This window comes from Frieseomelitta varia, unplaced genomic scaffold (genome assembly GCF_011392965.1).
Source record: "Frieseomelitta varia isolate USP_RPSP 00005682 unplaced genomic scaffold, Fvar_1.2 scaffold_987, whole genome shotgun sequence".
NCBI classification, from domain to species: Eukaryota; Metazoa; Arthropoda; class Insecta; order Hymenoptera; family Apidae; genus Frieseomelitta; species Frieseomelitta varia.
Window position 1 is genome coordinate 17,429 of NW_025110797.1, and position 26,093 is coordinate 43,521.

Below are 26,093 nucleotides of genomic sequence, written 5' to 3' on the forward strand. Positions count from 1 at the left end.
CTTCCTCTTGGCGTTCGTTCAATTATATTTCGTCGATTAAAAGGCGAACGCCCGATGAAATGATATAACACAAGGGAAAAAGGTGAAATCGCGAAAGGGATCAAAACTGTGAAGCTCGCTTAGGCAATTACTCTGGTAATCGGCTCGGGGCTCGGAGGGGAAGACTCCGTTGAGATAAGTAATTGAGCAATTGGCCGGCTTAACACTAGAAGAAACATCAACAGCGACAAACAGCGAGGCTGCTTAACGTTCCCCGCGACTTACGCTTGCGACGATCTTGCAATTTACCATGCAATTTCTCGTCTATTCGATTAGCTCGGTTGCTTCCTCCGAGCGAGGGGTTCGTTTCGTGGGATAGGGGATGGGAACGTTGTCAAGGTGTTGCGGCACCAAGGTGGAAAACAGCAACGACAGTCGACGTTTCCGACTTCTCTTTCACTACAGGCACACAACTTTTGCGAGAAGTTTTCGATCAAAGAAAGATATTCAACATTGAAACCTCCTGGGGTGGTCGTTTACATTCTTCGAAATGTATTAACCTGTGTGCATGAATAAAATTGGACACTCAGTGCAATTTCATTAATTTAAAGTCTTCACATATATATATTCATATATGTATATTTCTACTGTTAATTTCTTGTATTTCCAAGTTTCATATCTATGTTTCAATAAACATGCTTGGTAAAATCTGTTTGATATTTTCGACGCTGTTAAGGACGCATCTTTTCAATCAAATTTGGAAATTTCGACGATGAACAGACGTATTTAAAGCCATCTAATTACGTATTCCTTCTGTCAATATTTATTACTTTTGTTAAGATCGGATTAATCACAATAATATATTTTAGTGCATAATATCAGTACAGTTTCTAAATAGTTGGTTTTAATATTCGATGTAATTCGATGTATGTTCTACGCTTTTCATTATATAAATAATGTAGACAAATAAAAATAGATAAATAAATATTGTAAGAAGAGACCGAACGTGAGAAAGATCAAGGATCCGTCTTCAATGCTTCAATGCTTCTTTTTTTATATATTACACAGATTTCCAACATAGTTTTTTACTTATTATCGGCGGACGATTTTCAATGTGATAAGAGATTTTATTGATTTAAGGAAGAACGATTCTGTACTTGATTTCTATAATACTTGGTTTCAAATATTAATGACGTTATAACGTTTGAATATTTCATAGTTATTACATCATATATTTTAGTTATACGTTGGTATCGAAGAGGTGTTTGTTTAATATTCATCGATTAACGAACGAATGATAAACGGGACGCTCTTAAGTATGGTCACGCGTATCCAATTTAGAACCTTTTAAAGGATAATCGCAAATGAGTATAATGCCGCAATTTCAGCGTAAAAACTTCAATCTCGTTTGCTGAGATTTTTCAGTAAAGTTTCAGATCAGATTTGTTTTTTCATTAAACGAGTTATCGCAGCAATTGAAGGGAAAATTTATTCGCAAATATTATTCGTATATTTTTACGCCGATGGCCAGTCATGAATTTCAATGAAATGAATATCAGATGGAAACAGTTTTTGAAGACCTATAAATCCTACAATATATTCAGCACACGACGAAGTGTTTCTTTCATGTTTCACGTTCATAGTGTGAAAACATCATTAATTGTAATACGACTAAATAATTCCGAAATTATTTCATACTCTTATTTAGGCCTAATTAATCACTGATATAAATACTATATAATTAATGCAGCAATATTCAAATACTTTTACAATCCTAAATTGTCTTATATAAATATTGCACTCCTTTCTTTGCTCAAAACAATTCTCCCCTCAATCGATCGACGAAAAAGATCCTTCGCGAAGTAACTGAAAAGTATCTGGCTACAGAAACGCTGGGAATGCAATGCGACATTTGTGTGTGCATTGTGACGAAAAGAAAAAAAGAAGAGAGGAAGAGGGTAAAAAAAAAAAAGAAAGAAACGATCGATGAAAGCTGAATATATATATATATATATATATATATATATATATATATATATATATATATATATATATGTGAAAGTTTCATATTGCGGATTTTTTCGCGTCTCCTGTCGCGGCAATTTTACGTCCAGCCGATATTTATTCGTCCGGTGAAGCCGCAAGATTATTGCGGCTATTAGAAGCGTACAAATGTACTCACACACTTGCACGAATAACGAACGTTACACACGCGTGTATATCGACGAAGCGTTACATGAACATACACGCTCGACAAGCGTCAGTTATCACCGGTTCGATTCATTTGTGCCGTTCCTGCCAATTACTCGGGATATTAATTATTAATCAGAGCGGATTGTCGCGTGTCGTCTTTCGCCCCGCGATTACCGCTTCGCGAGTGTGGTTCCTCTTCGATGAAGATAAAAATAGCTCGCTTCGAGTTCAGGCGCCCTGTGCTACTGATTGATGATGTCGTTGAGATTTTCGCGCAATTCCCTTCAAGTTTGTCGAATTGATCGGGATGAAATTGCGAGAATTTTCTTTCCACGTGTTTCGTGAAAATACGAGATACTACTTGAGACACGACTGATATATATTCACCTTTTGTCAAAGACTGGAGAAGTTATAATATTCATCAAAATTCGTAGGTTGTAAGGCAAAGAAAAGCTATTTTTCTTTTTTTTTTTTTCACGTCTAAGTACAAATATTTCAAGTTCAGAAATTACTAAGTTCAGTATCTCACCACTTGATATCAAATTGACACTTTTGCAACTTCCAGTATTTCACACAAAAAAATTCTCCAGACTGGTAGTAATAATTTTTGATGTACAACTTTCAAACGACTATTTTTTTTTTTTTTTTCTTTTTTACGTCGGAATTTGAAATTGTGTCATTTTCCAAGTACAAATATTTCAGAAATTATCTCGCCACTTGATTCTTCCCTTGATATCAAATTGACACTTTTGCAACTTCCAGTATTTCACATAAAATTCTCCAGACTAGTAGTAACAATTTGAACATCGACAATTTTTTGATGTACAACTTTCTAACGACTATGTCTGTGCGTTAGCGTTAAATAATCTTCATTGTCTGTTATTCCAATACCACCATCGTATCACGTGTCCTGTGTCGTAAGTGCATCGTCACAGAATTCTGTGATTTCAAAGCACGGTTCCCCGCAGCATTGAAAATTAGGCCGCTGTTGAGTATTATCGGGAGCGAAGCTCATGGGATAAATTTCGGATCAATTTTAGACGAACTGAAGGTGGAAGCAAAGAGCTGACCGTGTAAATATTCCATAACGTACTCGCTCGTTCTCATGTGTACGAATGTATGGACGTAATGCACAGCGTTATGCAAAAAAGATTCCTCGCAAGAAGCTGAAAAAGGGGAATATTATCGATAAAACGAGTCGTCAAGTCTCAACGTCTTTCGTTGAGTTTCGACGTTTATCGATCGACAATGGATACGCGAAGAATATGTGTAATGAATATAGAATAAAAATGTGTGTAAAATATGTAGTAAATGAAATAAAATGAAAACAACGATGACAGTAGATTTTGTTCGTCCAGCAAAATGAAACTTTATCCAGCGAGCGACGTATAATAAATAATAATACGAAATAGAATGAGATAAAACGATGTTAAAAAATACATTTCAAGATAATGGAGAAAGACGAAATAAATCTAATTCTATCATAATTATCATCAACTACTACCTCCTTTCCGTCGAACAAGTTGCTAAGAAAAATTACGACGTATCGTTATAGTGTGCGTTAAGGGATTAGCCTCGGTACCATGTGTTTTTACACTGAACTTTTATGAACTTTTAAAAACACGATGATAATCGTACACTTTCCTCGTTTTTTTTGCTCATAAATCACTGGACATTGAAGAAAGTTAATTACAACTGGACATTGCAGAGAATTAATTACACGTGGCTATTCTTACTCAGATTTCTTATTGTCCTGATCTTAACTTTCATTGTCCTCTGAATCCTTTGGACAATTTGCAGAGATCTTCAATAGATGTGTTTTAGATCATTTCTTTGTTTTCAAATTTCCTGCTATTGATCTTTTTCTAGATGCAATCACTGCGTGATGTTCGAGTTCTTCTTTTTTGTTAATTTTTTGAATTTCCACCGAACTGCATTTCACAGAATCAGATATTAATTTCTCTTCGCATCAACTCGTTCCGTTTTTGCTTCCGGAGAGTTCAAATTTCCAATATTTATTTAAATTACGTATCTGCGCTGGATTATTGACGTCATGTTCCTATAAATTGTATAATTTCGATAAAAATATCATAATACAAAATCATGCGAGGGAATGAACGTTGTAACGAGCCGGTGATATATTAACGGGAGTGTACATCTGCTGTGTGCGTCGTTATCGCGATGAGAGTCACCACGTTAAAATTTCGCTTGTCAAAGTGCAAATAAAAAAGTACGATAGGTTCGTGCAAGCAACGATAGATCTTATCAATAATCCCTGTTGGGTTTATGACAAGTATAAAAGGATTCACGTGTATACACACGTATAATATCGCGTTCGAGATGAATAAATTTGTTGGAGAATCGCACCTTTTTCCACCCCTGTTTCTTTTTTTTTTTTTTCTGGATATAAATATATGTATACTTGTCAGATTACATGGCATACGTGAGACACGTGTTAAAACAGTCTGTCACACGCACTTTTTTTTTATCGTAGGAATATTTATCGTGGCAAAACGATTCTAACTCGAAGCTATCGTTTCACGAAAAGTTTCCTTCTTGTTACGTACACGTTCCTTTTCACCTCGCATCGTGAGGTGAAAGCTTTGAACAGCTCCCAAATCTGAATTTTGAGAGATAACGATATTTTAAAGATTACTATTGTTTATTGTACATTTGACGAATTTATTATTATTTCTATTAATGTTCAGGCAATTTTATATCTTTGGGAAGATAATCAGAAAAATGGAAGCTACGTAGAAATTGATCTTAAAACGACTGGAGTGTAAAATTAAATTACATGGAATATACGTTACGAAAAAATTATTCGATTTTTAAAAAATGCATCGCCGTTGATTTATTTCTACATGAAATTATAAATCGGTCATTTTAACTGTTTTGATAGTTTTACGTAGTGAACTCTGACAATTAAACCTAGAATTAGAAAAATGGAACCTATTATACAGAAAATTATCTTAATTCTTAAAAATTCTTAAAAACCTAAACCTTTGACTGTTAAGTCTTTGTTAGAGAAATAAAATCTAGATATTATTATTAATTATTAAACCTTAAATCTAATTATTAAACCTAAACCTTAGCTATTAGATCTGTAGAAAAATGGAACCTGGATAGAAGATTATTTTAGCTATTAAATTTCAGAAGGAGTTTTACACTTTGAGTATTTGGTACTTTTTTGCGTGCATGTTTGAATCTTGAAATATATAAAAAAATCTACATTTTAGTTATATATAGGTCGAAAATTAAAGTTACAGAATAAATAGACGACAGAAATAAATTTCTTTAGAATTCGATTATATAAATTACGAAGTACTTCGTAATTTTCAGTAGTAATTCCTTTTTCTTAAAAAAAAAAAATATTGCAACTCTCAAAGAGTTAGAAATTAAAACTTTTATAGGTGAGAGCAAATTTTCCGGTGCTTTTATGTTTACCTAAAACCGTCTCGTTTCACTCGCGCAAGCTAATGCAATAGTACGTTGAAAAAAAATTTATTCCGTTGAAGAAGTTGGGCAAATGGAGAAATCGATTTTTTCCCCAAAGGTTATATAGAAACGAGGAGAAAATGTAATTGCATGTAAGAATAGTCGAGGAATTTGTACGAAGGGATACGAAAGTCGGAGAAAATTGAAAAGAAAAAGAAAATCTTTGCTAAATCATACACATTTCGCTAGTCAAAAGTCTAGATAAGCACATCTGTCGAATTTTAAATGTTTCAAACAGGAAAAGAACGATTTTTCGTGGATCATTAATCAATTTGTTAATTAAAATTAATTGGAGTTTCTTTTATGCTACATATAAAATAGTGAATTAAATTAAATGAATTAAAGATTAATTAATTTATCAAATTAAATTAAATTTTCAATATTTTTTGTCTATAGCAGACATCTTTTATTCCGACTTATTTATTGTTTTCCAATTAACAAAACACAAGGAATATCGTTGTATTTTCCGAACCTGTGTAATTTCAGTTAATAAATAAATTAACGCTTACGAAATTTATCAAAATTCAGATTAAAATCCTCGTAAATATTCGAAATTTATTGACGATAAACGGAAACGAATGAAACGGAACCGGGAAAATGCGAATGTAACTTCAATTTTCCCGCCCAATTCAAATAATCTTTGTTAAAACGTTAAATTCTTCGTTAATATAGAAACAAAAATGGAATGAAAATTCAATATAAAAAATGACAAAACGTGGATCATCACGTATCGGAGTTTATTTAACATTTAACGCCGGAAAGCACAGAGAATATATTCTCACGTATGCGTGGTATTTACTTTGTGAATGTTATTTCTATTATATATATATATATTTAATATAACATTCTGCATGAATTTGTAGAAAATATTCGAAGGCATTCACTTCATTTTAACAGATATCGCTTTGTAACCGAGAATATCGCGGAGTACCAGTTTTACTGTTTTCTGATCTTCGTTCAGGAAGCGGTGGATAAGCATCCAATTACAGATGGATTAACAGCCGATTAAATCGCAATAAGAAAACGCTTAATTGAGAGACAGTGAAAGAGAGATAGAAAATAAGAGTTAAGACTCTTAACTAAGATCTTAAACGAGTTTCTACTCGAGTATAGAACTCGTTTCGTGGACATTTACAAATTTTTCCACGCAGCTTCTGTTATTTAACCAGATAAATTAATCACTTAACCATTTGACTTCAGCAACTTTTAGAAATTTTCGCAACGAACAATAGACATTTTAAATTAACGTAAGATCATGCACATGCTTACGTTAACACTAGATTAAATTTAAACGACGACGATTAAAGTGAATGTTCAATATTTTAAAGTATATTTAATATTTCAATTTGTAAGCAATTGCACAGAGAGAAAATTCGTAATCGTGATTTTTCTTTTTCGTTAGGTATTTTGTATACTTGCAATACAGACAGGTCTCGTTCTTACAAAGGGTTAACGAAGATTATCGAGATTAGATTCTCTCGATTCATCTGTATCCCGTGTAGTTACCACACTTCCCTGGAATTCATCGTTATTCTGTCTGGTGTCTAGCTAGACACGTCTTTCCACGCAACTCCTGTTTATTCATCGTGCTCTATCACAAGTTATAAAGTTTATCACAATGCGCTCCACGTTCCACAATAGCCCCTGCGTTTTCTCGCGAATATACATATCTGACAACCATTAGAATTGCTGAACTACTTCACTTTTTGTACACGAAACCGTCTCGAAGTATCCGAAAGATTTTCTTAATTTGCAGTCTCGCGAATTTTCGAAATTTTCACCGAAGACAGTGCATGTATCTCACCGTAGTGTGAGAACAAAATAATTCAAGATGTAAAGGGTAAAGAACCTAATCCAGAGGAGATTAAAGTGGAACGAAAGTTGACGAAGCACGAGTTGGATAAAATACGCGTTTTCCAAGCAAATTGTTGCCATTTACCAATGGAACAACGCGACAAGTGATACGAGTCGATGCATTGTCAGCCTACGAAGGAACGATTTCCTTGATTAAAGGGGCGTGCTTTTCAACATTTTTATGCCAGGACGTAAAATATGAATAATGATAACAAGTAATCCGTGCTTATCGTTGTCCTGCAACTTTATAATTAAGTATCGTGTTATGTTTAAATGCATTTCGTATCGCGCGAAAGTTTTAATTAAATCTCACTAGTTCTGAAATCATTCCGGGATGACACTGTAGTGTACCACAAAGGGATCATTTCATAGGGGCTTCGTGACTTTTGCTCACGTTTTGTATTAATAGTATTGTCACTGTTGCTCGTTTGTTTCATTATATTACAATTAGAGACGCAGAAATACACGCAATGTATCGTGGAAGAATTTATCAAACGTTTAAATAATAATATTGCTTAATATTTATTAATTAATAATATATTATTATTAATTGCCAATTAATACTAATATCAATACTAATATTTATTAATTAACAATATCTCTTGGTAAGAGGTAAAATGATATTTTAGCTAGCCATTTTTTTAATTATCATCATAAAAATATAAAAGTTGCATGATCATCCGCAATTTACTTGCTGTTTGTATTATTTATATACTGTTTCGTTATATTGTTTGGAGAAGGAGAAGATGGATTTATTAAAAAGAATAATGATGAAAATTTGTTTTCAAATTTTCAGACTGCAGATATTCAAGCAAATTTATATTTTTGTGAGGATAATTAAAAACACGTAGAATTGTTATAAAACGTAATTTTTAGATAGAATTATTATGTTTTTTTTTACTGTATATTTTTACGGTGATAATTAAAAAATAAGTGTAATCTAAATATATTTTTCTTTTTTGCAAAGCAAATGAAAGTCCACAAGATAAAACTGTCTTACATATTAAATGCTTAAAAGTACCACAATTATATTTTATTTTACGTTTTACGTTTCTCCATATTTTTCCATCTTTAAATTTTCCACAAAAGCATAAGGATCCACGTTCTTCGTATCATACATCATGTAAGACATCATGTATGCATACAAAATATTCAAATTGAAGACAGAGAAAGGGATGAAGAGACTATAAGAGAGTACACGAGTCATCAAAACGTAGTTTAATACTGTTTCTTTCAGTACGATAGCCTGTCCCGTTATTTTATGTAAGGAATCGCAGTCGAGGGAATGTTAAATATTGTTTTATCCAGCAACGAGATTTATCCTCAACTTACTTTGTCTGTCTGACATTAGATACTCGAAGATGAAGTGAAATGAACGACAGACGAAAAGATTGTGTAGAAAATGTAACAGAAAGAAGGGCTAGAGACGTGTGTATCTTTTTAATGAAGAAGTAGCGAATTATTTTGCTCATTTGAATTATTATTAATTTTGCTCTTTGAATATTTTTGAATTTTAATGCCAAGGTGTTTGATTGATGTTTAACTTTTCGTATTTAAAAGCAAATTTCCTTAATAACTGCGGATTTTTTAAAAATCTGAATTCATTAAAACTTAAAACAGATTTTAAAAAATAAAATCTGAATTCATTAAAACTTAAAACAGATTTTAAAAAATAAAAAAAATTTTTTTAAATCTGAATTCATGTACCGGAAATTATAAAAAGCACATACTTGCTTTGAATAAGTTTGAAGTATGTAGTATCACATACTTTGGATACTGCTTGCGTTCCGTACAATTTTATACTTTCAAATTTCATATATAAACGCAATATCGAAATTCTCAGACCTGATACTATCAAACGACAAGGATCTTTTCGCGGAATGATAAATAATTTGTTTCAGAAGCCAATGCCATTATTTCAACTATTATATACATTTTATTATATTATTGATTATACTATTTTACAGATTTAGATAGGAATCAGTTTTAAAAAAGAATACACGCTATTTTACTAATTTCCTTTACTATCTGCTTCATAAAGAAATCTGCTTAATCAAGAAAATATTACACAACGTGTTTAACTCGAGACCGAGCTTCAATCGATTTTTCAGTGTCACACAGCCGAAAGAAATCAATTTTTCTTTCTCTGCGTTACTGATATCGGTGTGCACGTTATTACGCATTCGATATCAATTATAAGTTTCAGAACATGTTTAATAACAGAGGAAAGTTTTCCTGCTGCGTTTTTAAACTACTGGTACCTCATTCGTCTCGAACGCGAAGGGAAGTAGATTATGCGCATTAATCAGTCGAACAGGCGTACCTACGTGTATGTACAGAACTTGCGTGCTTTTGCTTCGCGATAAGATGTTCTAGTTATGTTCGGTATTAACGATTCAAGCGTGTTATGATTTACGTTTCATACTTTTGTCACAACTTCTTCAACGAAGGTTTAGTCTCGTTTTTACCTGTTTGAACACAAAGTTTGAACACCAGACATGATGCAACTGTTTGTTAAATGAATCATTTCAGTTTCAAGTGAATTTTAAATTAGCGAAAATTCGTCGAATCTTCAACATTTCGAGCACGGAAGATTTTGAAAAGATTTGATTTATCTTTGAAAAAGGCTGCTCTGAAAAAAATTACGATCGATGGTAGTTAGGTCCGGGAATACGAGTGCGCAGCGCGGAAATAATCGGTACGCGGTGAAATTGATTTCGACTAATGCGACAGAATATGACAGTCGTAACAGGTTGGTTAAACACGTACACATCTCTCGATATGAGAACTATTATACCGATCGCCAATGAACACCAGCTTTATCGCACGTTGTTATCCGCTTTTCGAATTAGCGGACACATAAATGTTAAATTCGTTCGGTGTACGTGCAATTATACTCCGAACGAATAGAGAATTCGAAATGAAGTGAATTCTATATTGGTAAATTAAAGCGTGGCTTTATTATCTGCCGTGTACGAACTTTGTGCGAGTTTAATCCGTCTTTTAGCTTCGATGCGATTCAATTATGAACAAAAGTATGAATTAACTCATTTGTTGACAATTTGTCTGGTATATCTATTTGGTTACGAAGTCTTGTTTAGTTGAATACTAACTGGTCAGTAGTACTAAATGTAAATATTGAAATTGCGACTAAATGTCATATCGTGATAATGAATGTATTAAAAGAACGTAGAAGCTCGTTAGAGCATTTTAGATGTATCGATAATTCTTGAAAATTTGGACTTTTATCCAGAATGATACTATTAATAATACAATTAGAAAATGAAAATTATTTTACGTACTAAATATCTTGGAATATGGAATACTAAGTTTTATGAGAAGTTTAATTAAATTTATAGAAAGGGAAATTTTAGTTAAATATACTCGTAGAATATTATTTTTATTGTCGCAGAATATCATGGAATATTATTGTAGGATTTTATAGGATACAAATGGAATTGGATATATATATATATTTTTTATATATCTTTTCCATGTATTCTTTGCAATTTTAAAATTTCCTACAGATGAACAATCTACAGTCCAGTAATTACATCGTTAATTAAAGTTTACCGCTTCGATGGTGACACGTTTGTTTAATAATTGTTTAACAACATGAAATAACACGTTGAGAGCACGCAGTTTTCCAATACTAAAAATACATTTGATATTGCTCGATACTTTTGTTCATTTGGATCAATGAATCTTCCCCATCGTCAATGTTTTATTTAAAAAATCGAATACTTTTTAAATTTACCGTTGAATTTATTCATTCTCTTTAGAAGCCTGTTGCTTTGGAAAATGGACGGTACAATATATATGTATGTATCCATCCTACCGGCCGTAAATATAACACATTCACATTCGCTGATATTCTGTACATATTGAATGCTTTTCTCTACTTTTATTTTCTAATCATTTTAATATAAATCTATTATTTGGCTTATATATAAATTATATATAAATTATATATAAATTAAATAAAAATGAAATAAAATTTGAAATGAAATCAAAAATTAAAAAAAAAAAAAATGAAAATTGAAATTTTTAAAAAATATAATACTACATGACTGGCCATGTATAATCACACGTTTCTACTTCCTACTATGTAAATTTAATATCTCATCTACATCATACATACGTAAAATACTAAATAAACTAAAGCTTAATAAATTAAAACAGACTGATACATAAAAATTGCAATTTTTAAAACAAATATAACACTCATGACTGACTGTGTATAAATCTCTACTTTAACTTGCAGCATTCTGAAATTGCGAACAATGTCTATTGTTTATTCCCTTATTGTTTCTTTCGTCGCTTTCGTTTCTTGTTTTGCCAATATTTGGCATATATAAGGTACACGTGTGTTAAAATCTACGAAGGTTGAGCGCGCATGCTGCTCGTAAGGTTTACAAATAACACTGGAGGGAAGTTGGTATCAGCCAACTTAGAAAGAAAAGAAACAAAAACGCACGTACACGAATACGTGTGTACAAACGTATGATGTTTCGCAATGTAGCTAATCTTTTATTCAGTTAAAAGTTGATCTGCACGGCTCCTAGCAGTTCGAAAGTAGCTGCTCTAGTCGTGCTTTAAAGTTTACCGAAAACACGAGACCGGCTTATCGTGTAATTATCACGGGTGCCATATTGATTGTTCAGTGATTCGCGAATGCAAGGAAACAGGAATAGCAGCAGTAAATATAACGCAACGTTACAATTATTTTCTAATTATAGAAGTGAAAAATCGACGTGGTATTTTTCATCATTTATCGATGGCCTCCTGATTCGCAGACTTTGATGTAGCACAAGTGTAAGACTGTGCAAGTGATGAAGAAACGAATTCAATCATTATTATTAACACGAACGAGCTTAGCCCAATATGCAACATGTGTATATAAACAATGAATATAAAAATATAAAAAATATATAACGAGCCTATAATAGATAATTCTCACAGTAAATTAATAAGTAACTGATAGGTTTCAGAAGTGTGTTCTCTAACATGAATGTAATTAAATTTGAAGAATCATTAGAAAATACGAATCATACGAATGTGAATTAATTACGTTCAAAATTCTGTTAAAAAAATGTAGCTTGTTTTATAGACAAACGAATAGAAAAGAGATCTGATTCTAACGTGCCTAAGTAAAATTTAATTTGGATCGATAGATCTGATAGCTCTCTTGACTATTGGCGATCTTACAGAGAAAACATATGTGGGATATTATTAATAAGATATTCTGGTGTAGTTACAATTGTGATTATAATACCTATTTTATATCATGCAAATCTGATAAATTTATATTAAACTCTTTGCAATAAGTATAACGATTTATACTTATAGGAAAGAAACATATTTTAAATCGAAACTAGGGATACATAGAATATTTAGACTGTTTTAATATTACTGGATTTTTTTAGAATAACATTATTATCCTGCAATTTAATTACCACATCACAGATATCAGTAGTATCGCTCCGTATTGTATCAGACATGTTCTATTTGTATTCTGTACATTTCATTTTATAAATGTTCTACACATTTTATATCATAAAATACGTAGAACATATTCTCCCGTGTTCGTTAAATAAATTAAATTGAGACAACTTGCGGGAAATTTTAATAATAGCAAATCAATTTAAATAAAAAAGTGATTTGGTTGGAAAATTTTAAAATTTTAAATGCACGTTACCTTCGTCAATGAGCGTAAAGATGTTCTCGTCGGTGATTAGTTTTTGTTGTCGACAATTTGAAATGAGGGTTCGTCTACGGTTCACGGATGGGCAGAGGGTGATTCAAAGTTGAGACCCGGTCGACGTGACAGGCAACGATGTACTGACGCTCCTCGTGCTTCACCTTTACATAGGCCGGCGTGGTGACGTCACGGATCCGCGGGGACCAATGAGAAAACGAAGCTCGCACCACCACCGGGGGAACTATATCCCGTACCCCTTTTATCGGAAATATTTCTCGCAGAAAACTTGTAGCTATCCCGAACACGTAATGTTCGGCTAACCACCTGATTTTCTTCTTGCCCCTCTTCCCGCTCATCCTCAGCCATCTTCCTCCCCCATTTTTTGTCCTTCCGTTTCCATCTTCTTGCATTTTTGCTGATCTGCAAAGCAAAGATTGGACCGTGAATAACGCGGTCGTTTTTTTTTTTTTTTCTGCAATTGGAGTATCGAGATCTTCAAGAGCTCGAATTGGAAACTTAGTATGAAAAAGAATCACGAGAAACGTAGAAAACTTTATCATCTACCGCGCGATCGCTGATAATCTTTTTTTATCTAACGCTTGTGCGAGAAAATCTATCGCTGTATTTAGTTATATTGGTCTTGATATGTTTATGCAAGTACATTGTTCATGAAAGTTTGATGATTAAATCGCGGATGGTACGTGAAACACATTTTCAAATTTAGTATCGTGATTAGATGTTCATGCATATGTGTACACACTGACTCACGAAAGTTTCTGAACATTGATCGTAGAAAATTTTCGTGACTGTATTGCATGTGTTTCGTGAAACATTTTGAAATTTCATTGGCACTGAAAAACGTCACGATATTTGTGAAATTACGGATGTTTGTGAAAATATAAATTACTTTATATTGTATGTGTATATTATTCAAGAAATAGAGAGTACTTTCTTCTCCTAAATGAATTATAATGAATGCAGTACTTCGAGTATTTTATGTATTTTTACATATAAAGTGCTCTCTGTTCATTTTTCTATTTCTAAAGTTTTTATAAATATTAATCTGAAAATGCTAATAAACTTCAATATTCAGTTAGACTATGTTTAACATTGCGTTAACTAATCTTTTCATTTAAACTAAAGTCATTACTGTTTGCAATAAATATTGTATAAATGTTAAATTCGCTATGTATTGATTATTTGCTCATATACGATGTATCGTTTATTAATATAATACATAATTGGCTTTGATCTCTAAATACTTTAATAATCTCCATACATCTTTAAATGTCATCTATAATAATTTCATTTATTATGATAATTGCAAATGTAATAATTATAATATATTGTAATAATTACAAATTATGTTATAATAATCGTTATTTATAATTATAATAATTTCATCTAGTATAATTGTATTTCATATATATTCTTAATTGTGATCAGAAAAAATATCGTATGAAAATTCACAGTCTACGTACTCATGTACATCGTACAAAAATAAGGAAATACAGGAATTGTTACAATGTTTAATGGAAAAAGAAATAAATCTGTGTTTCAGTTACGTACGTAAAAATGTGAATTTTCATAAATGTTCACGGTCCAAGAATGACAGATATTCTTTTGGTTATCCGCAACAATGCACGCGTTCGCGAACACGTATTGAATATCGAGCAACAGAGTTTCGTTACAACTGTCCGCTCTGTGCATCGTTCTCGTTAACTTCGTCGTGAACAATAACTTCTTTTACCAAAGAAACGACAGTATTGTTCCACGAATATTTTTCCTTGTCATTTTATCGTTCCGAAGTTGGAAGTTCTCAGTCGGTGTTTCATATTTATTTTATCAGAACGAACCGAAATTAATAAATTCTGTTTGAATTATTTCGCAAACGTCGATTGTTAGAAGCAGACGGGCATTTGATGAAATTGTTAATCAAGTTTATTAAGTTTTGTTAAGTGCAAAACGATACAGACGGTGTCTTTTTACAGTGGTCATTGCATTTTCTGCAAACTTTTATTAAATACCAAATGTTTATGAATATTTTCAAAGTTAATATTTTCTAAGTAATCGTATATATGTTATTTATATTCACGAAGGAACACATAAATTTCAAAAATCTATATTCTGTTCATTCTAGGTCGAATGAATATTTATTCGCAAAATAATTTTGTTTCGATGAAAATACTACCCCCGCTTAAAAGTCTTTGAACGAGCATGTAATGCTTACATCTATTACAAAATTAGAGAAATTAGATACTTTGTAAAATACACACGCAATTTAAAGAATGATAAATATTAAATATTGAAAGCAAGAAGTGTTTCAAACTTCAGCGTGCATAGGAAATATATATTAAAAATTAAAATCTGCTGATTTAATAAGTACGCGTTTCGCGTTATCCTCTATCGAGAAAAGATAATATTTTTACGCGAAACGATACAATATGTTCGTCGATAGACAGGTGAAACTGTCCAAGCAGATGTTTTCATTGCCTATCACAGGACAGAGATATTGCATTAATATTCACGATCAGTCTGCGATGATTTCGATCAGTTATTATACACTTATCTACCCTACTTCCAACAAGGCAAATTTGTCTATAAATCGAACCGGGAATTTACATTATTAGTATTATTACATTTTGTTTCAGTGACCAGCTTTTTAATTAATATGTAGCGTTTCTTTTTCGAATTGGATATATCGAGAGTGTTAATATTTATGGAATAAGAATTCAGATTAATATTTTAAATTAGGCTACTGTAATTAAATTATATAGTAAATTATTATGGTGAGTTATAAAATTTAACAAAATTGATCATTATTCTTAATTTTATTCAGTTTTACTATAATCTGCTATAATTTTAAATTCAATTTTTCTACAATAAAATAATAAGTAAAATTAAATTTTTAATTTTTCTGTAGTAAACTGTTATAATAATTTAATACAGTTATCTATAACCTAATGAAACACTATTTTAAAACACCAAGAACTCTGATATTTTTATAGAATTGCTTCAAAACAATAGCTAGTGCGGTAGCTTATAAGAAAAGAAATTATTATTAGTTCTAGCAGTTTAGCACGTTCATCTACTATGATGGTGCACGGTCGTGCGTTGTTATCATCTAAAAGAAGAAAAATACACCCTTGTGACTATTCCTCCAGCTTTCCCGATCGTTTTATAACATAATTTCAACCGCGAGATTTTTATCTATTCTATTACACCGCAGCTACACTGTCGAAGATTTCATTTTTGTATTTTACTCGAGACATTGCACGAAAAATGTACAATGTACATAAATTACGATAGTCAATCCTTCAAGATCCATCTCTTTAACATTACGTTCGCATACACATAACACGTATAATTTCTTACATACGTATACAAAAGTTGAAGTTTTTTTTCGTAAAATTTATAAATATTCGCGGAATAGTAAAATAAAGAGATAATATGATAAAAAAGAGTAGAATGACGGAATAAAAAAAGCTGTTTTTTTTATACTGAGTTTCTCGAAATTCAGTGAGCCCTTAAGGGATTGAAGCGTGTACACTAACGATAGTACACCACGAGAAAAAAAAGTTAGAAATCGCGCATTCGTTATACGAAACATTTTCTCCAGCTGAATGAAACGAAACGAAGCAAATTCCTAATAGGAGATAGTTTTTCTACGAACGAGGATTCTACCTTACATTCGTAGAATCCAATTAAATGAAAGTTTATAAAACATTCTGAATTCAGCGTAAGTTACACGTATAAAAACTTGGTTTACGGAAGTTTTTATCGAATTTTGCCAGTTTCACAGGTTGATAACATTTTATACGCGACAGAATGATGAAAAATCAACGTTTGCTTCAGGTGATTTTCTCTCTTTCTGTCTCTCTCTTAATAAAGCACAGTTCTCTTCTTATCGAAGAAATTGTGCAGTGACGGATCAAGCTTGATGACGAAGAGAAGCCGCAGGCGGCTTTAAACGAGAATCCTTATTTACTGGCTTCACCCAGGAACGCAGGTTATCGCTGAAGATCCTGTTTATCATCGAAACGGAAGTTTAAGCGGTTGGTCAGATCGATTTTCACTGAACTATTAGCACAGACGAGGTATATGAAGTAGAGCCAATGCAATGTACGTATCTTTTTGAGGACTTTGGCACCTTACTATTTTCATGTCGCATTTTGTACTGATTCAAACAGGTTTTGCACCTCAGCATTACTACTTATGATAGAATTAAAATTAAAAAATGTGGATAGTATGTACTGCCACATCTGGTCCGAGAATTATTTATTTATTGGATTGAAAAATATAACGATTTGGGACAACGATTGATGGAAACTGAGACGAAAGATTTATTACATATTTGATTATTTATATCTATCTGAAAGTATTAGTAAAAATCGATTAATATATGATATTTTCATGAGCAATATAATTAGATATGAATTAAATATGGTGTTTTTTTTTTTTTACTTATTTTAGTGTGCAGTGTATTTCATAATCTGAATGCTCGATTTTGTAAAAGATTGGAGACATATCAAAGAGATGTTTCTACAAATATTGTTTGGTACATTATGGGAGGTAAATTATTTTTTACAGACTGTAAATGAAAGAGTTGTTCTTTTTTCTTAATTTTCTTAATTTCAAAGATCATGTCTCTTAAGTATTATCACGTAAAGTGTACTGAGTTTTTCTTCTTTGTTGGTATTTCAGAGCATGAGAGACGAAGTCCCATAAGATATAATTTATTCATATAATTTGTGACTGTAAGCTACCACTGTACGAATTATAGTTTCGTATTTGATTTTTTTTTTTTCATTTTATTAACAATGACTATTTAATAACAGTAGGAAATATACAAAAAAGGAAAGAGAAATTAATAATAAGAAATGAAGAGAAATAGTGTTCGACGATTTAACCGTAATATTGATGAACAGTCGTTAAATTGATATTGAATTATTGATTTAAGTATTCATAAATATTATCAATAATAAATATATTATTAATGCAATATATATATCAATAAATATTCATAGCAGGACATAATATTATATTAAATTATTATTGGTAAAACAATAATATTATATTAAATTATTATTGTTTTTAGATTGTGTGTTTTCTGGTATATAACATAGAGCACAAGTAAATACAATAGATATATACACGTAGATACAATATAATAGGTTCATTCTGATTATACTTACAGTTAGACGTACTTTTCTCTCTTTAGTAGTTTCATACACGTACAAACGATAACTTGTTCTCCTCTCTATAATAACTTGCACTAGATCACATTGAAACGTGCACAAAGCGCAAATCGCACTATTATAAAATTTAACATTGCCTTGTGGAAAGAACTATCGTTTCATATTTCAGCGAAACCACAAATACGTAAGAAACTCCAAATACGAGATAAAAATATGTGATAAAATGAATACACACACGATTATATTATGTCTTTACATAAATACTTAACCTACAAAGTTTTAATGCGCGATTATATAATTAATAACTAAAAATACTGGACTGTAAGTACGTTTAATAGAACAATAATAATAAACTCAAGCTAGTAAACACCGACTAACTAGTAAATATACAAAGTGTAAAATATACACGATATAATGATCATCACTTACGTTGCGCGTAAATTTTCCGCCGCGTTTGAAATGTTCGCAAAGCGCGCCACGATGCGCGCGCTCCCGGGCGGCTGACGCGCGAACTACGAACAACCGTCAGCGCGATCTGCAAGCGCATCGTGGTTGACATGCAAGTTCAATCGTCTGCTTGCGATGCTTTAGTTAACCTAAACGATTCGTTGGTGGACACTTGTTACGTTAAAGCGTTAAATCGCAACCACGCGATGGACGACAAGTCTGGAGGGTTGAAAACGAACGAGCAGATCATAGAGGAGCTCACGAGAGATCTAGAAAGTTCTTGCATCAGAGTGGACGATGACGCTGCGTCGAACGACGTTGTCGGGGATTCGGTTACAAAAAGTGGTGAGCTTTCGGACAATTATTGCGAACGTGTGAGAACAAACGGTGACAATGCTGACAGGTGTGAAATGGAAGGTAAGGGCGATACAAATATTCCCAAGGACTTCGTGGACGAAGACTCGTTGAAAGACAGAGAACTAACCCTCTCCGAGGATGAGAAAGAGGTCTGTGGTTGTTTATAAGGTTGTTCATAACCTTTATGGAATTGTAAGTAGTAGTTAATGCCTATTACTGTATCTATTAATGTACATTCCAGGCTCTTAAAGCAGAAGCAGAGAAATATAAAGATAAAGGGAATGATCTTTTCAAACGGGAAGAATACCAAGAGGCAATATCTGTGTATACGCAAGGATTACAAACTTGTCCGTTGGCTTACAACAAAGAGAGATCCATTCTGTATGGTAACAGGGCTGCTGCAAAGTTAAAATGTCTGGTAATGCCATCATTTAAAGACTATTATTCTAAACGTACGAAAGAATTAACAATTTTTTCAAATGAACTCTACTATTTATACCGTGCTGATTAAGTAGGACAGAGAATCTGCTATATCTGACTGCACTAAGGCTATAGAATTAAATCCAGACTATGTGAAAGTGTATGTTAGAAGAGCAAGACTGTACGAAGAGACAGATAAACTAGACGAAGCTTTGGAAGACTACAAGAAGATCTTAACATTTGATGCTGGTCACATAGAGGCAAATCATGCCACTAGGGTAATTACATAAACGTATCTTCTTCATTTTTAATGATTTGTGATGTTAATACAATTAAATGTTTCAACAGAGATTACCTCCATTGATTCACGAAAGGAATGAGAAACTAAAAGCAGAAATGCTTGGCAAACTGAAGGATTTGGGAAATATGGTATTGAAACCCTTTGGGCTTTCCACGAATAACTTTGAACTGCAAAAGGATCCGAATAGCGGTGGTTATTCTGTCAAGTTCCATCAAAATCCTAGTTAATAAATTGTGTGGATCTCGTGTCGCGGAATATTTATACATACCTTATGTAAATTCTGCTCGAATGCTGTGTGCTTGTAATAAAAATACATTATGACAGAAAGATATATTAAAACATTGAAGATTATATATACGAGAAACGTGAAATCGTGAAATCTCATTGTTCATTTTTACTACGGTACGAAGTTAGCTTTTTTCACTATCTCTTAATATTTTCATAAGTTTCGTTTGAAAATGTACGATTTTCACGACTGATTGTCGATTGCAGCGGAAGACTTGCCAATTACAAACGGTAAGTATACGTTTGTGAGTTCGTCACAAGCAACGAAATAATTGCTTGTCAAATCATTAACCCGTCAGATTTTTTATATGCTAATTTTATTTACAATTGCATATCGTTTGTTGCATTGTTGATTCAGAGTCTCCTTGGTATCCACTGCAGCTCGTGTTTCGATCGATAACCGAATGGTTAATAAATATATCAGCGAATTGTTTGCAAGAGAACACTGAGATGTTCGTCAAAAATTGAGACTTCATGAAATAAATTTCTTCATTGGTGTGTTTAACATCTATCCTTGGACCTCAGCAACGTCATAGGATTTAGATAGTATTGATTACACATATATGGCCTAATATAAACGATCCTGTTACATACAAGTTCAACAAACTATAGGCAAGGAACTATTTTTATCTTGCATAATCGAAAGTGAACGAATGAACGACCTTAAAGTGTTGCAGGTGCAACGAACGACCGCGAATAGAAAGAAACAAGCCGGATGGATTGTTCGTATAGCCTGTTACGTTTCTATCGCTTCCCATTCTTTCAGTTCGGTATTTTTACCTTTGAATATACCCTCTTTTTCTATTCTATCTTTGATATTCGCATACTTCTTTCCATATCTCATACATTCTACGGGTACATTACGGATGATTATGCATCTATAGAAAATTAAAATTAATTTGCAAGAATATATAAAATATCCAAAGTAAAGCGGCTATAACATTTGATGAACAGCAATATCTCTATTCAAATTCCGTTTCTCTACTTTATATACATTTATAAAAATATACAGTAGCTATTTTTTTTTATTAGACCGCAGTGTAGACTATAGTTATTCCTGTACATTCATATTTTATAAACACATCTAAAGAAATAGAACTTCAGCTCGTAACGAGTACTGTACTGTGGGTATTCGATATGTAATCCACGTTTCATTCATTTCTGCGTTTAAATTTGCCAAAGATGCGTACGAATCCGCAATCTGCCAATTAATTACCATTAATTCGTTCGGTCTTCATTCTTGCGGTCCACAATGAATCGAATTGTGACGTCGTGGCCGCGCAAGCGTACTCACGCGAAATACTCGGGCATCAGAGAGCTTGCGAACAAAGGAAAAAGAGATAAGAGGGGTGTGTGTGCACATTTGATAGAATACGTAGGAGGGTGGTTCTCGCGTGCTTGCGGGCGCGTGCGCGCGTGTAGGTGGAACCTACATAGGTATATAGGGAGCAAACGAGGAAGAAAGCAGTATCAAAGGGTTGGGGGGAGGGGAGGGGGGGGGGGTAGTGGCGACGTTGGCGGTGGTACGCGAGGAGAAGAGGTGCGAAAAGAGGCTTCATTCGCGAGCAGCGTATGAACGCAACGAAACAGGCGGCCGGAGTCGGGCGACAAACGATAAACGTTGTGTCGGTATGTGCGAGCGGAGATCATTAAAAGCTAGATACTCGCGTTTACGGTCTGTCACATGCGTACTACATACATACGTCCTACATTGAAAGTGTACTGTTAAATTACCACTAGTCCAAGATAAATTAGAAACGAACGCAAGATAAACGACGAAGAAATTGAAGAGGAAGGTCTATCTGAGTGAATGTAAAGGACGGTGACAGAGGAACGAGCGAAGAGCAAAGAGAAACAGAGAGAAGGAGGGATGTGAGAGCACCGTGGGGTGGACGTTGAAGGCACGAGGATGGCCGTGACGTCGATGAGAGGACACAACGACATCGGACGTCGTATTAACTCGAGGGTGGCTCAGTAAGCACGACACCTACGTAACCAAGAAGACGACGCCTACGTACCGCGCAAACACGCCGGGAACGCATCGTGACCGACAGTTTTTATGTAAATCAATAATTCGAGCACGACGAAGCTTTGCCTGTTATTTCGTAGAAATATCGGACGTTGTCGTGTTGCCGAATAACGAGCGGCAACGATAAAACCGGGTGACGTCGACGGTAGCGAGCGGTCGACACTCGATAACGAGTTTTTATCTCGATAGAAACTCGTTGGCCACAGACGTTGGTCGAGCGTGGAGCAGAGCAAGGGGTATCGTCGTTGATTCGTCTTTCGCGTGCCAATAATCGGCGGTGATCCGCGTACGTGTTTCGAATTGCACGGAGGAGAGGGTGGCGTCGAGCTCGCTGGTGCATAATGTGCAACGTTTCCGAGAAAGGGGTAAGTCGGACTGCCATACATACGCACGTCGATTCGTATGAGCCAACCTACGTTTAACGATCGCTCGAAACCTCGAATTGGGTCACTTTCACTGACAGCTTGCTTTTCCTCGTGCTTTTATAGCCGTACGTGCTAATTGCGGTAAATAAAGTCACTCGTTTCGGTGCTTCCGCCAGTGGAAATAGTTTTAGCAGCAACCGGGCTGCATTGTTGCACGATTTCCACTGCGAGATATGTATACATGTCTCGTCAGAATTGTTTCTTTTTACTATAATCGTTTGGTTTGCTCGTTAATGGGAGACATATCGTATTTAATTATATCATTCTTGTTTAATTTTAAATTAATATCGTTTGTATTTAATCGCACGCTTCGTCAGAATTACTTTTTTATGTTCTATCGTGTGATTATTAAGAGATGTCGTATTTAATCTTTGTTGTAAATCGAACCACCAGTGTTCTTCCTTTTATAATCTAACGCGTAATTTTATGGTTTCCGCGTCATATTTCGCTGCTACATACGCATGCTGTACACACGTTTATAGATATCTGTGTATTTTTTAATTAGAGAGATCATTTAGGAATTTATTACCTAATTGCAGAATTTATACAGTTTATATCTGCCTTCAAAATTGCACAAGCAGAGTGTGGATGTAGTTCTAGTAATTTAAAAATTCGATTCTTCGTTCGTATTGATTTTCGATCGTCACCTATAAAAATAGAACGACCAATGAAAAAGTTGAAACACCTTGAAAAGAATGAAAAGTCTCGAGGCGAAAGTTCAGATATTCGCAGAGGTTTTATTTCGTGGTGACTTTTCACATTTTCATATAGTAGCAATACACGTGGCTGCAAATGACTCGTCGCGTACACAGGAAGAATGAAAAAGTTTTCGCGATAGTTTCGAGGAGAAACGACAGCGAAGAAAAAGAAACGAGAGCTTGACAATAAAATCATTTGGATTAAGAAGTTCGTGCTCGTTGTCGAACAAAAGTGCAAACAATAGAAGCGTATTAATTTCAATATCTTGTTTCTCGCGTCGCTGCTTTCTCGTTTATAGCGAAGGATTATAGAAAATCATTTTCTCTTCGTTTAACTTTCATTTTGAACGGGCATTAATAATCATTATCGTTAATAATTTTAATTACCTGTCTATTGTATTAATAGTATTTATTAATACTGCATTTATTTTTACGTTTATATTTAACATAATGTATTAATAATATCCATTTATCTAAAATTTACTCATTTAATACAATGTCAAAAATTATTTTGCTTACCTCGTAATGATGTTAATGTATATATATATATATATATATATTAGTTCGTAACGTAGTTAATCATATATGTGGTCACGCGTACTACATGCGTGTACGCGTTGCGAATCAGTATATTTCTTACGATCGATACGCGTGCATCGAGATGAAAGGAATTTAATCTTTCGTACATTTTATTTAATACAGAGGTATTCGATACTCGGTAGAGAGACGAAACATTGAATATTATGCACATTATCGGAGTTACATAATGTGATTCATGTAGCAATAAAAAACGAAATTGATCGCGTAAATGACAAAAGAATACTTTTAGTACTAACCGAAGCTGCAGTGTGTTTTAGAATTTAGCAATACAACAAATTAATCATCGATTTAGCAAAGTAATTCAGTTTTCTTCTGCATGCGTTCATATTTATTATCAAACCGCGAATGTTTATGTACTTATAAGAAACTTAACATGATGATTAAAGTATAAAATTTACATTAGAGGAATAAGTTTATAATACAATGTTTTATTCATATACAGTGGCGGATAAAAGAAAGCTTAAACTATGATCCATATTGATCCATAATTTTACAAAATGCAATTACATTTAATAAAAGGAATAAGTAGATAATAATATACATCGCGGACAACTGCTAATTAATAAAAAGAATATTCAACATGAAAGTTATAATAATTATCTACATTATAATATATGATTTTTAAGGTCATGTAGACTATAGAAAACTTGCTTTTATTCGCTGTATATTTTACGAAAAATTATTGAAATCTGCAAAAATGTACTGTCATGCATTTATAAAATTTCTAGAGAAAAATTATGATTTAATCTCTCATTTTGATTTGATAGTTCTAATATTAAAAATGCAAAGATGCACAAAATCAGTTTCAATTTGACTGCAAATGTTTATAGTACGTATTTTAGGAATATTTAAGAGTGCAACAATCCATAGACTACGTACAATAATCAAGAATATGTAAAATATCCAAACTATTTATATAATATCAAGTTAATGAATGAAACAGATCTCTATTGAGATTTACTTTTTTAAATCCTTAGTGGCTGAATCTTAGGAAACTGTGTCAAGAAGGAACATTTTTTTCTAATTTTACCCTGTAACTGTTAAATTCTAAACTTCTACGTTCATGTAATAAAAAATAAATATTGTACGTAATATAATAAAAAATTATAAAATCGTGCTAATTAAATTACGTAGTAGCAATATTACATCCGATACAATAAACGTAATATTATAAAAATGGCCTTTAAGGCGTTAACTATTAAAGAGAATATGCACAATCATTCGCAATCCATTTGTCATGTATTTAAATGTAAAATAAAATTGTACACTTGCATCAGTCGTGATTGTAACGTTAAATATATTTCAGTTGAAGACGATGAAGCGAATCCACTTGGAAAGTAATTCGCGGCGTAGAAGATGGTCACTGAGATTCGGTCTTTTTCTCGTGTACATATTGGTCCAGTACGTTACTTGCGCGAAACTACCCGAAGAGGTAACGTCTCCTTATCTAAGTTCCACGGAACGCGAGGAGAATTGGACGACAGAGTCCACCGGGGAACCGTTCACATCTCAGATCGAGGTGAACGTCGAACCACGAGCAAATGAAAAGGGGGAAAGTGGCGTGGCGAAAGAGAAGAATGAAAAGGACGAAAAGAATGAGAAGAGCCAGAAGAGCGAAAAGACCGAGAAACCCGAGAAGACCGAATTGAAGAACAAAAGTGAAGAGAAGAAGAACGAAACTCAACAACAGAATGAAAAGAAGATATCCGAGGAAGAGAAGTCGAAGAATATACGTGGACAGTCACAGAATGTTCCTAGAACCACAACGGTGAGACGCGACTTTTATTTATTGAATTGTTTAGTTCCGTTTTTATACTCTGACGTTGTCGCTTTGACAATAATTGCTCATGGTGCTCGAAAAAGATGTATCATGTAAAATGAATATTTATGAATCGCTGGAATATTGCTGCAAGATAAGAATAGATAAAGAATATTTATAACACGTTATTTAACTACTTTTAGTATAATTTAATCTATCTAGGTTCTATAATTTCGAGTATTTATGGGATTATAATAAATTACTGCTTGATCCTTAATGTGAACCTCTATTCTTCGAATATCTTAATATTACCAGACTCAGATCATTCGAATATTAAGACATTGAATAA

The 26,093-nt window shown here is 33.2% G+C and overlaps 3 protein-coding genes across 6 annotated transcripts in view; 2 read left to right on the forward strand and 1 right to left on the reverse strand.

Moving 5' to 3' along the window:
- Positions 1–13,385, reverse strand: part of LOC122538372 (tachykinins) — a 27,428-nt gene extending 14,043 nt beyond the window's left edge. The window contains exon 1 of one of the 2 annotated variants that reach the window (XM_043672381.1): positions 13,223–13,385. The gene's annotated coding sequence lies outside the window, so the exon portion shown is untranslated. The remainder of the gene's footprint in view (positions 1–13,222) is intronic. The other variant, XM_043672380.1, reaches the window with a different exon arrangement.
- The window catches only part of LOC122538371 (probable sodium/potassium/calcium exchanger CG1090), an 18,569-nt gene continuing 3,797 nt past the window's right edge, over positions 11,322–26,093 (forward strand). Inside the window, exons 1-3 of one of the 3 annotated variants that reach the window (XM_043672377.1) lie at positions 11,322–11,332; positions 20,447–22,627; positions 25,292–25,753. In XM_043672377.1, coding sequence (XP_043528312.1) covers positions 22,604–22,627; positions 25,292–25,753 — 486 coding nt within the window. In that variant the 5' untranslated portion in view covers positions 11,322–11,332; positions 20,447–22,603. Of the gene's footprint in view, positions 11,333–20,375; positions 22,628–25,291; positions 25,754–26,093 lie in introns of those variants that run through there. The other 2 variants (XM_043672376.1, XM_043672378.1) reach the window with 2 other exon arrangements.
- LOC122538373 (tetratricopeptide repeat protein 1) lies at positions 18,957–20,275 on the forward strand. Its single transcript, XM_043672382.1, has 4 exons — positions 18,957–19,376; positions 19,469–19,645; positions 19,743–19,925; positions 19,996–20,275. The coding sequence occupies exons 1-4, from the start codon at positions 18,981–18,983 to the stop codon at positions 20,173–20,175; spliced, it is 936 nt and encodes a 311-aa protein (XP_043528317.1). The 5' UTR covers positions 18,957–18,980; the 3' UTR covers positions 20,176–20,275.